General features: G+C 35.4%; 1 protein-coding gene across 4 annotated transcripts in view; it reads right to left on the bottom strand.

The window, feature by feature from the left end:
- Positions 1-13,216, bottom strand: part of LOC124619382 (carotenoid isomerooxygenase) — a 374,524-nt gene that overhangs the window by 32,569 nt on the left and 328,739 nt on the right. For all 4 annotated transcript variants that reach the window (XM_047145721.1, XM_047145723.1, XM_047145724.1 and 1 more), the window contains one exon: positions 7,103-7,279. In XM_047145721.1, coding sequence (XP_047001677.1) covers positions 7,103-7,279 — 177 coding nt within the window. The remainder of the gene's footprint in view (positions 1-7,102; positions 7,280-13,216) is intronic.

A 13,216-nucleotide genomic window follows, 5' to 3' on the forward strand; every position in this document is an offset into this window, starting at 1 on the left:
AACATTAGAGGACTCTTTTTCATAGTCATCCGCATCAACTTACATCTTTCTGCATTTAAAGCTGGCTGTCATTCATCAAACGAAATAGAAATTTTGCCTAAGACATCCTGTATTCTCCCACTACCACACAATACTGACACTTTCCCATACACTACAGCACTGTCAATGAACAGTCGCAGATTGCTGCTCACTCCTATTAGACATTCCTGGGGTATTCTTGACAGTATCCTCCTCTCATGATTTAGGACAACATATTGGGTTGAGAAGCCTTTGAGCCATTCACATATCTAGGAACCTATTCTGTATGCTCAGACTTTTGTTAACAGTCTGTAATAGAGCACTGTGTCAAACACTTTCTGGAAATTTAGGAATATGGAATACATCCATAGTTTGCAGAATATCATGTGAGGACAGAAGACCGATGCTTTCTAAATCCATACTGATTTGTGGTCAAAAGCTTTTCTGCCTCAAGAAAATTTATTTTATTTGAACTTAGAATATGCTCAAGAATTCTGCAGCAAACCAATGTTAAGGGTGTGGTATGTAAGTTTTTTGGGTCTGTTCTTTTTCCCTTCTTATATGCAGGATGCACCTGCATTTTTTTCTGGTTGTTTGAGACTTTGTGCTAGATGAGAGATTTGTAATAAATGCAAGCTAAGTAGGGGCATAGTGCTGAAGAATACTCTCTGTAAAACCAAACTGGTATTCCATCTGCACCTGGTGAAATATTTGTTTTCAATTCTTCCAGTTGCTTCTCAATGTTAGGGATGTTTATTTCCATGTCCTCCATACAGGAGTCTGTGACAGTCAAATGATAGTACATTTGTATTATCCACCTGCATGAATGAGTTTTTTAAATGTGACCTTAGGTACCTTACTATGAATGCCAGAGATAATTTTTTTTTTTTTTTTTTTTTTTTTTTTACAAGATTTAAATATTCTAAAAACTTGAATATGAGACCAATTGAGCTTTTTGTTCTAATATGAAACACTCACTGAAGTGAGAATTCATTGATAAATCAAACTGAAAGTACAACATATTCAGCAAAAACATTCACAGACAAATAAGATGATTCCACATTCAAGTAGCCAGCATGTGTCCAATACCATAAGTGCTCCAATATATGTGTGCACTAGGGCAAGAAATTTAATGAAAAGAAGCAATTATATTTCATGATTAGCAGCGGGGAAACATTTTCATTACTAGTGCTGGCCCAAGTACTGCTAAGAATTTAGCAGCCCATGTGAATAAAGCAGCTCCATTTGAGAGAATGTTACAAAAGGGAATATATCATTGCACAATAGTTCATATCCACTTTATGGAATGACAATTTGCTATTATTTTTGCTTATAAATATCATATCCCTAAGAAATAAAACTGATGAACTGAGCATCCTGTACAGAAAGAAGTAAAAGTTATGTTGTATATTAATGGAAATTTTCTAAGTGAATACCTCTTAGACTTTTCTGTACCATGGGGCTTCATACAACTGAAAGTTTCTATAAACAAAAAGCAAGGAGGTACATAAATTAATTTAGTGGGAGCTCAGAACTACAGTACGGTGTCTTTTGTGTTGCTGATTGCTCCATAGAAAATGTGTAAATCTTAAGTTTCTTGCAGTGTATTGAATGTACGAGTAATTTATGGGAATGCAGCCTGGTTATGTTTTCGACACCTGAACATACTGTCATTTTCAATCACAAATGAACAGAGAGATACCTGTGTATCACAACTTAAATCATCAATATATGGGTTTACATCAACCAGAAACAAAAGATAGTGTGTGCAAAAATACAGCCTATTGTAAAAGTTACTCCAAAACCAATGCATATGTGGCCCCACCTGCTCTACAGAGGATTACAATCTTGTTTATATTTCATTACAATAAATACAAAAGTTATGAAGCATGAAACTAGAAAGCAAATGCAGGTCAGAAATCAGATTAGTTAGATGTAAGGCAAAAATTATTATATTAGCAACTCCTGCAATAAATGCAAAATTGCATGAAGCCTAGTGAACACTGAATTTAATGGATTTAAGGACTCAAAAAAATGTTTCTTGAATGAAATGAATTCAGTATCCATTTTGCCAATGCTTGAGACATGATCTACTATAGTTCATAATAATGTGAAACAAGTCATTTTACAAATTAATTTGTACACCCAGTTATAGTCTGAACATTTCTATTTTTTTTTTTACAAAAAGAAAAAAAATACACAAATGTGAGTTAGTAATTCCTACCCACCATCTTCTTTTTGTGCTAATGATAACCTTAATGTGGAGTAATGAATGTCATTTTTCCTCCTACTATTTTAATTATGTACCTCATCATTCCTTTTGAACGTTCATGAAGGATGAACTGAACATTTGAGCAGGATAAATTTACATATTGTCTTGTGTGTAAATGTAGCTGTCCTTCACAAAAGGGAGGAAAGAAAAATAAAAGTCTATATTAATGTTAAAAATTCTTTGTACCAATTAGGCCAAAGTTGTGTTATCCATTTTTTTGACGTGTCTCCTGTACACTAATCATATGATTAGAAATTGTATGTTATGAGACGAATAAAACACTGTTCACTATACTATTCACTGTAGTGGATTACTTACAACGAAGTTCATGAGGGAATAAATATACTGTGGAGCAGTAGACAGAATGCCCAACTCCATAAACAGGTGTCTACAAGATAAATGGTGGGTGAGGACCACATATTATTCTTACAGCAGGTTTTTGCACAATGAAGACCTTATTTCTTAAAGATTAGTTACCCCAGTACATTATTCCACATGAACTTATTGAATAAAAATAAGCAACATACGTCAGCTTACTGATTTGTTTCTCCCCAAGATTTGCAATGATTCTAAGTGTAAATGTGGCTGAACTGACTTGTTTCAGGAGTCCCAAAACGCATTTTTTCCAATTTAAATTATCATCAATACGGATCTCCAAGAATTTTGAAGTTTCCACCCACTTTATCATTTCCTCACCGTGTGTTATTCTGATCATTGTTGTAGTACCATCAGATGTGTATCTCCAAATTTGTTGTGTCTTTTTAAAATTGATGGTGAGACCATTCACAGAAAAGAACTTTTAAGAACTTTATTTACTATTTCTTCTAGTTCTGTATGTATTTGTTGTGCAGAGTAGGTGGTCAAGTCTCAGACACCATAAAACAAAAACATTTACAAGTGGAACAGGAAAGGGAATGACTAGTAGTGGTTTTGCAGTATGTTACTCTACAACTATATTTATGTCTACATACATATTCTGCAAACCACCATATGGTGCATGGAAGAGGCTACCTTGAACCTTGAACCACTGTAGTGAAGGAAAAACTACTATCTGTATGCCTCCAAACAAGCTCTGATTTCTTTTACAATACTAGTGTCATCTGAAAAAATAACTAATTCTGCTTGTTGTATACTAGACAGAAGGTCGTTTTATATATGCGGAACAGTAGTAGACCTAAGATTGAACCATGGGTAATACCATACATAATTTCTTTCCAAACAGAATTATGTCTCTGGACTACATTGCTTGAATTACTAAATACAACTTTCTGCATTCTTTTGGTTAGATACAGCTTTATCCATTGGTTGGTTATACCATCAATCTTGTAAAACATCAATTTATCTAGGAGAATATTGTGATTCACACACTCAAATGTCTTAGAGAGGTCGCAGAAAATACCAACCGGTGATATTTTATTATTTAATGCTTGTAAAATTTGGTGAGTGAGTGTGTAAATGGCATTCTCAGTAGAGTAACACTTCTGAAACCCAAATTGTGATTTTCTAAGGATCCTATTGTTGCTACGGTGAGGTACTATTGTACAACACATCACCTTCTCAAAAATTTTGGAAAATGGTGTGAAAGTTACATTGTCAACATACTGCTGTGATTTTGCTTTTGAACTGTTTGTTCCTATGCTTTCTAGTACATTTGAGAAATGATTATTAAGTGCATTTGCTACCTGTGACTCATCACTTCCATTCAGTTCAATAGTGACATTGTTGTGCTCTATGGATGGTTGTCCTCTCTCTCATTTCACTACATTCTATACAGCCTTAAGTCTGTTGTTGAAAGTACTGATTTCTGTAATTATGTGCATGTTCCTTGATTTTTTAATAACCTTTCTTAGTAATTTTGAGTAGTTTTTGTAGTGTGCAGCTACTGCAGGATCCTTACTTGTTCTTGCCAAAAGATACATTACCCTTTTCCTTTCAAAAGATACTTTAATCCCTCTTGTGATCCACAATTTTTGTATGGCTGTTTAGTGTTCTTCCTGATTTGCTTATGCAGAAAACTGTGTTCAAATAACGATATGAATTTATCATGGAATAGATTAAATTTTATGTTACTATTTGGTTCATCATAAATTACGTGCATGTCAGCTCCTGTAAACTGTTCTTAAAAAAAATTGTTCTGGGGTTATTAATTATTCTGATTTCCACTGAGGAGTGACCCTACTGTAAGGCAATATGTTATTTATCCTAAATAACTATGCATCACGATCAGAGAGAGAATTTGTTACTCAGTAAAGAGTTACTTTCTTGCTTTGAGCTTCATAAAAGAAAACATAGTCAATTAGGGTCCTACTGTATTTGTCCAACTGTGTTGAAAAATTAATTACTGAGATGTAATTGCATAAGACTTAAATTATAAATATGACAAAAGTCATGATTTGAAACACACTAACTATTTCCAACAGCATTCTAAAATATAAATTCTACATGTGTATGTTAAGAACTTCAAATATATTATATTAGAAAATGAAAAGTAAAACTAAGCAGCTCAAATACAGAAGACATTTTTGGTCTTTCTTATTTTGTGATAAATAATAGGAAATTTAATAGCACATCCATTGTGTGAAATGTATTTTTAATAGTGTCCATTTTCTGTCATGTTTAAAAATAACAGTGGTTACATCTCTACCACAGGATGACAGATCATGCCCACTTAGCTACTATCATATTTCCTTAATGTCTGTCCTATCAGAACAAATAGCATACATCCTGCAGCTTCCAATCCATAATCATTTATTTGTAAACAGTGGTCACAGAAACTCAATAAAGACTCATACTTGATTTAAAGCAGTTAAAAATATCTTTTCCTCCACATTATCTTCATCTGCCTTTGCATACCATTCTTCAGACCTCCAGTGAAACCACTCACTTTGACAACCATAGAATTATATTACACAAAGTTTTACTGTTGAAGCTGCAAAGCGTATGATTAAACCTAATCTGAGCAGCAGAAATCAAATAGTGCCTTTTAATACCAACACATCCACCATTCTGAGTGTCACAGGTGGTTGTATGCTATGACCTTTGCTTTTATGTAAATCGTCTGTCCAGTACTAAGTCATTTAAGCCCATTTGTTGTGCAGAGTAGGTGGTCAAGTCTCAGACACCATAAAACAAAAACATTTAAGAATTCCTTACCATCCAACACAGGTTGTCTCAAACCTTTAGGATCAAAATCATGTACATGATTTAAGAACACCTAAGTTCCTAGTACAGGTTTTCCCATACATTTGGGATCAAAATCATACGAGTGACACAGAATCCTAAACTTAATATTTTGAGATTAGAAATCAATGGTCAGAAACAAAAAGTTCAGCTGTTAAGAGGCTTTGAAAGAGCAATGTGCATGAAGTTTGTACTTTGTAAACAACATATTTCATAAGAAACAACTGCCTGCTGCTTTAGTGTTGGTGACAATACTGAAGAAATAATGCGCAGTCATCTTAAATGTGTCCATGGTAGAGTTTACCAATGTTTACAGCCAATAACTGGTTCTCAAAGATGGAGCATTACTTCCATGATTGAGAATGCCACTGTGTACAGTTGCTGAATAGTTGTTAAAGATGGAGCAATATTCCTTAAAGGAACCTGCAGATGTACATTTAATATATGGTGCAGCAGTATGAAAGAGCGAGAGAGAGAGAGAGAGAGAGAGAGAGCGAGAGAGAGAGAGAGAGAGAGAGCGAGCGAGCGAGAGAGAGAGAGAGCGAGCGAGAGAGAGAGAGAGCGAGCGAGAGAGTGTGTGAGTGTGTGTGTTTGTTTGTTTGTTTTGTATATTTTCAACTAAGGCCTTGTCGACCAAAAGCTCACTTTCTGCCAGTCTTTTAGTTGTTCCTATCTGACCCCCTGACCTGGGGTTCTGGGTGATGTTTCCAAACTCTCCCAATTTCCTAAACCTCACCAGTCCCTTTCCTTCACCCTTATTTCTTCCCCTTCAACCCTTCTGCCAAAAGGAGTCACTGGCTCCAAAAATTTGCAGATTTTCTTAACTTTCACATGTGTGTGTTCTCCTGCTACTGCTTGGTGAGTAGATTTTTTATCTGTCCCATTAATATTACTGATACATTTCTTAATGGTTATACTGCCTTGTAATGTACTGTGCTGTGGTTTATATCATGTATTTACTTTAATGATTATCATATATATTTTGTGTAACCAATTTATATTAGTAAAATGTGGAACGTCCTTGTTGGAGTAGAGTGGAAGGAGCAAAGGTTATACTTTAACATATATTTAAAGCATTGAGCAGTTGACAGATACATAAACAAAATTAGAATTGTCATTAAGCCTTCAGACAATGTCCTCCTTCACAACTAACAGAGTAACAAGATAGATAGAGCAATTTGATTAGAGGAGATTCAGAGTAGAGGAAATTATTGTACTTATCATCAGCTTTTATTATTATCAGTGTTCTGGAATTTTCATCTTGAGCATTAGTACAATGTTCCATCCAATTTATTTCTTATGCCTTACGTGTTCCCCAATTCAGAGTTGTTTACAAAAATGTTTCCTTCTATTCAGCACTTTTCTTTCTCTTGTATCTTACATTTTTTCTGATGTGTAGAGTATTGTAATTAAGTTAGTTTTTTTATTGGCATGCTGCAGTTGCACTTCCCTCATTTCCTCAGCAGCTGCCAAGTATATGATCCTTCAATGCTGCATATATTCTTATTATTCATATTTCACTTACATTTTAAATTTATTGCACAAGATTTCTGTTAAATCATGTGCTGCCAATAACAACAATTCAAAGAAATACAAGACGTGAAAATAATAATTTACAAAAACATTTCTTACCTCCATAGCTTCAACGTACATACAGTTCAACACTTCTGCATCTTTGTAACAACAAACATCCAGGACTAGATGGTCATCAGACTCATAAGCATTAATTGTATGGAGGTAGAAGAATGTTTCAGCCACAAAAGTATGTGCCAGTGTGCCGTCTTTTCTGTTCATAAGATATATGTTAGTCTGCAACAAAGAAATGTGAATGTTGAGATGCTGCATCATGAATTACAAAGAGAAAGTGTAAACACCATAAAATGCAACAAATTTTATAGATATAAGACTGTATGGATGCATTCCAGACATTATATTCTTACAATGCCCTCTCTAATGAGCCCACCATCAATGTTAAAGCCTAATCATTTTCCTTCTGTTACAAACTTTTCACAACTTGCATATCAAAGTGACTAAAATGTCTTTTTTATGTTGGATACAAATATTCATTCATTTGTTGTGTTCTGTATCTCTAAGTAATAAGAAGAACTTTCAGGGATGTAAGTATACATTTATACATTTAAGACAAACACATCATGGAAACTTAAGTGGTATGCTACATTAACAACAAATCATTACTATACTGCTTAATGCTGTCACACTTATGCAACGTGAATTTAATTCAGTAACTCAGTAAGAAAACTGCTCCTACCTCAGTTTTACTATATAGCTGATGTTTATGTGTTACTAGCAGCTTAATATTTGCTTGGTTACAATGTTTTCTTCTTTTTCTTTTTATTTTTTTTTTAAAAAAGAGAATTTTTTTTTTTTTACATTCATAAATAGTGATTCCTATTTATAGTATGTTACTACTTGTTACACAGTGCCATGACAAACATCATTAATCACCATGTAGCTAAGAGAACTCTTCAGTCCCTGAATCCAGATATTCACATAATTTGTAGAAAGAGAGACTAATGAGTTATATTTCTATGTTTATTTTGAACTGGTAGAAATTCCCAATTTCTTGCTTTATATCAAACAAAAGCCTAGTGAATATCTTATCACCATTCTGAACTGTAGACTAGGAGGTAAAATCTACATGAAAATTATTCTTGTGTCTTGTATTGTGACTATAAATGCAGTTCAGCTGAAACTGATTTTTATTATCAGTAACAAAAATCATGTAGTAGGCTATGTACTGGGAAGTGAGAGCAAGAATTCCAAGAGCCTTAAAACAGCTTCTGCAAGACATACTATTATCTAACTTACACAATGTTCTTACTGATCACTTCTGGTGAACAAACACTTTATTTGATTTAGGTGCACCACCCTAGAAGATAATTCCATAAGACAACAGAAAGTAAAAAATTCAAAATAAACCATAATTTTTTCCTTTAGGTCAGCATAAAGAGAGCTATTTCTAAAGAAATAACTGAGTTGAGATGCTTGATTAGTTTATCCAGGTATTGATTTCATTTTCACTTGTTATCCAACTGTGTCCAAAGAAATACTGTTTGTTGCACTTTACTTCATTGAGTGTACACCTCAGTGCGACACAAGTCATGGGACAGCAGTCTGCATATATACGGATGGTGGTAGTACCATGTACACTAGGTATAAACGGGCAATGTTGTGGAAAAGCTGTCATTTGTTCTCAGATGAAATGATTTCCAATGTGATTATGGCTGCACGACAGGAATTAACAGACTTTGAACGCACAGTGGGAGGTGGAGAAAGATGCATGGGACATTCCATTTCAGAAATCATTAGAGAATTCAATATTCTGAGATCCACAGTGTCAAGAAAGTGCTGAGAATACTGAATGTCTGGCATTACCTCTCACCAGAGACAACATAGTGGCCGACTTTCACCTTCACTTAATGACCAACAGCAGTGGCGTTTGCATAGAGTTGTCAGTGCTAACAATCAACACTGCACAAAATAACCACAGCAATCAATGTGGGATGTACAACATATGCCTCTAGTATGTCAGTGTGTTGAAATTTGGCATTAGTGGGCTATGTCAGCAGACAAATGACGTGAGTGCCTTTGATAACAGCACATCACCTGCAGTGCCCCTCCTGGGCTTGTCACCACAAAGGTTGGACTACAGACAGCTGGAAATCATGGCCTGGTCAGATTAGTCCTGATTTCAATTGGTAAGATTTGGTGGTAGGGTTACAGCATAGTGCAGACTCCTTGAAGCCATAGACCCTAGTTGTCAACAATTCACTATGTAAGCTGGTGGTGGCTCCATGATGGTGTGGGCTGTGTTTACATGGAATGAACTAGGTTCTCTCATCCAACTGAAGTAATCATTGACTGGAAAAGCTAATGTTTGGCCATTTGGAGGCCATTTATTGCCATTCACGGACTTCATATTCCCAAACAATGATAGAATTTTTAAGAACGATAGAGCAGCATGTCACTGAGCCACAACTGTTCTCAATTCATCTGAACATTCTGGGCAATTCAAGTGAATAATTTTGCTACCCTGATTGCTTGAAGTGTATCCCATCAAACATTTATGGGACATTATTGAGAGGTCAATTCAGGCTCAAAATCCTGCACTGGCAATGCCTTCACAATTATGGATGGCTATAGCTGCAATGTGGCCCAATATTCCTGCAGGGGACTTCCAATAACTTGTTGGGTCCATGCCATGTTGAGCTACTGCACTATGCCACACAAAAGGAGGGCGGAAAGGATATTAGGAAGAATCCCATGACTTGTCACTTCAGTGTATAACCATTAATGCCTATTCTTGGTGCTAAAAGGTCATTACTGCTTTTTCGAAGTTACATAATACAAGTCTGTGAGGCTAAGACTTAATGTGTTAGCCGTGAACCACTTGTAGACCTGTTCAGCTATCATCAGAACTGTGTCTGCTAGGGCTGAGTTTGGATCTTTTATTAGTATGCTTGTGTCATCAGCATATACTAAAGTTTTTGAATGAGAAACAGAACTTTATGTGCACTGGATGCTAAAGAGGCATGGGGATTAAAGTTAGAGAGTAGAATGATGGTTACTTCAAACAGTGCCACAAGACTCCCTTTCTTGCAATGTAGAAATTGACAGATGACACCTTCTGAGGCACGAAAAGAATGACTGACACACTTTATGTTGTGTTAAATTAAACACAGGTAACTGATAATATGTATGCTGCAACTGATGAAAGTGTTCATTACATTTCTGTAAAATAACAGACATTGACTTATTTTCAGTGTGAAAGCTAAAAATCAATGTAATGGAAAGCCCTGTACTTAAATACAGAAAGTCAAATGGAAGAAAATAATCACACCATTAGGGAAAATGAGAGAAAATGAATAATACACTAGAAGCTGAAAATAGGTGACTGCAAGAGATATTTAAATGTCATTATGTTGAGACTCCAATACATTTATTCTCTCTGACAGACTGTCGACCCATGTCCATGAACAGTGCAAGAAGTCTGGATTTCACATGTGAGAGAGCTTTAAGGGAAACGCTATGGGCTTTCCATCAAAACACTATGAATAATGCCCCTCTGTCTTGTGGATTCTTGTGCATACATCCATATAAGATGAATTTATTATTTATATTGTCAAGAAACTGTCTAATGCATTAAACTTGATGTATGTAAAAAATAAGTTCATGCTTGCCAAAAAATGAGTAAAGTTAAATATCAATGCTGGTCTACCAGGAGGCTATAATTAAAGTGCAGGTACTCACAGAGGTCCAGTGTGAGCAGTAATTACCATATGGTAGCAAAACCTGGTAGGTAATCTAATGTATCAATGTGGAACCAATTTATGCCAGCAAAAAATTGGTTCCAATTTTGGCCACAAGGTGAAAATCTGGTTCCGTGAATGCGAAAAGGATGAATAGAAATGTTTCCATAGAAAATGGATTAGGAACTGCATGTGGGTAGGAAAGGTCAAACAAGTGAAAAAGGCAAAAATGTTGATTTTATTATTAACTGCTGCTGACACAATTTGTTCAATATGAGCACTGCAGATGTTGATGAGGCTCTGTACTGTGCCAGATTTGAACATAGTGGCCAAAATAGGAACTAATTTTTCCCAGTGTTTATTGTTGCTGCATTAACACATCAACATACATACCAAGTTTCGCTGCCATACAATAATTACAGCCCACACTGGACCTCTGTGAGATGCTGCACTTTCTTATAACCATCTGCTCTCTATTATGGAGACCATAAATCTACTCGGTTAATATCTGCTTAATTACACAAAATAAATTAAGAAACAGAAGTGTCATTTTACTAAAAACATATTGATATAACTCAAATATAATATTCACTTAAGTTATAGTGTTCACATGCTGATAAGTGAAAAGAATCACTCTCAAATATTCTTTTACAGAATCTTATTTGCTGTGAAAGATTTATATATTACACTAGCCATTGAATACTACCTTTAAAGGATGTTGCTATTGTAAATTGCTATTTAGGCTACAACAATGAGAAAAAATGCTTTAAAAGTAAGCCTACTGTAACATAAGAAACAGACACAAATGAAAATAAATAAATGTAAAAATGTTAGCAGAAATGAATGAAGTTTTAGTTTGATTTCTCATTTGAATTAGATAATCAGATGAACAACATTATCTCAGTTGGATGGAGGAGGGAGCTGACAGGATGTGACTTAGGCTTTTTAAGGAACTATCTTATGAGACAGTCCCTTCACTTTCACTAGTTGGGCAAGCATTTGAAATATGCTAGGGGCATAAATAAACTATAAAATAGGATGTTTCAACAAGAATTATCAGCTACACCTTGATACCATTCATGTGTTAAGAAGTAAGCATATACAGTGCCTCAGGGCAAATTCCAATCGCTAGAGTTCTGAAGGACTTTGAAAGGTGGCCAAAAACATCTGTATGCTGAAACAGCCGCTGAAGTGATGGTATTTTAGTGCAAAGCACACTCTATGGTCTATGTTACCAGTACAGACCTTCAGTCAGTGTCTGATTATCCTCACTGACAGCCTGGTGCCTGTCGTATGGACACAAAAATCTGAGCAGTGGTTAAACATCAGCTCATCTCACTGATGCTCTCCTGTTTATAGTACAGGGCTTAAAGTTATGGGGCTGAACTACATAGTGGTAGAATGTTTACAGTAAAGTCTGTTATATGAACCACAGGGCAAGAAAACAGACTGAAGAGATGTATAGTATTTGATGAGTATGACACAAAGTTCATGAGCATATCAAAAAGTTAGTTCAGATAAACCAGAGAGAGTAGTTAGTACAGGACTGACAATATATTTCTTGATCAGTATGGGTCTGTCTATACAGGATGGTCAGAAACCATCTGAAAGGCTTGTAAGGGTGTCACAGGGTAGGTCCCACTCAGAAATAATTGTTTAAAAACAGTTTGATACGTTGTGCTGTTTCTGAATTAATTTGCATTGAAGTTAGCCAATCAAGCTATTATGTATACAAATTTAAGTGACCCACCAGAGACAGAACATGAAAATCAATACAATTGTTCACTGGAATGGTTTACGTGTAATGAAATAAGAAAATGGCAATTATCAAGATAAAGATCACTATCAGGGAAACTAAAGGACAGAGGGCTGGTTAGTATTTACATTCAAGAGGTGCAGTTTCCCATGACAGAATGTAGTACTCCTAGCTACTGAACAACAATTTTCTACTTCAAGGAGAAAATATGACGGGGCTTGGGAGGGTTGCTAGGAGGAATGGGGCAAAAAACTCAGATCCTTGGCTAATAGGAACACACATGATAGATGATGGGTTCTTTCTAATATTAGGAATCCTGTGTCACATTTTAAGTGCTCTTAAATGTAAGAATGGGCCAAACTTTCAAGCCATTTATTATTTTAAAAATGTGATAAATTGAATTTTCCTTTGCACACAGTAGCAAAAGATACAAAAAAGTATCAATTGAATATTATTTGTAAAAATGTGTTCATAATGTTGCCAATTGTATTATATCAGGATGTTCTGGCAAGTATCCTGGTCCACTATGAAGAACTGTTCCAGCAAAAGATGATTGTTATAAAGGAAGAAGATAGAATAGTGTGTAAGGTGGGATTAGAGATAATTCATGCTACTTATTTTGGTGCAGATGCTATGGGAGGGCCGAGGTATGTTGGCAGAGAATGTGCAGCATCTACTAGTTGGGTGTGCGTGTTTACACTTCGGTGCATCCAACTGAAG

Source organism: Schistocerca americana, chromosome 6, assembly GCF_021461395.2.
Source record: "Schistocerca americana isolate TAMUIC-IGC-003095 chromosome 6, iqSchAmer2.1, whole genome shotgun sequence".
NCBI lineage: Eukaryota > Metazoa > Arthropoda > Insecta > Orthoptera > Acrididae > Schistocerca > Schistocerca americana.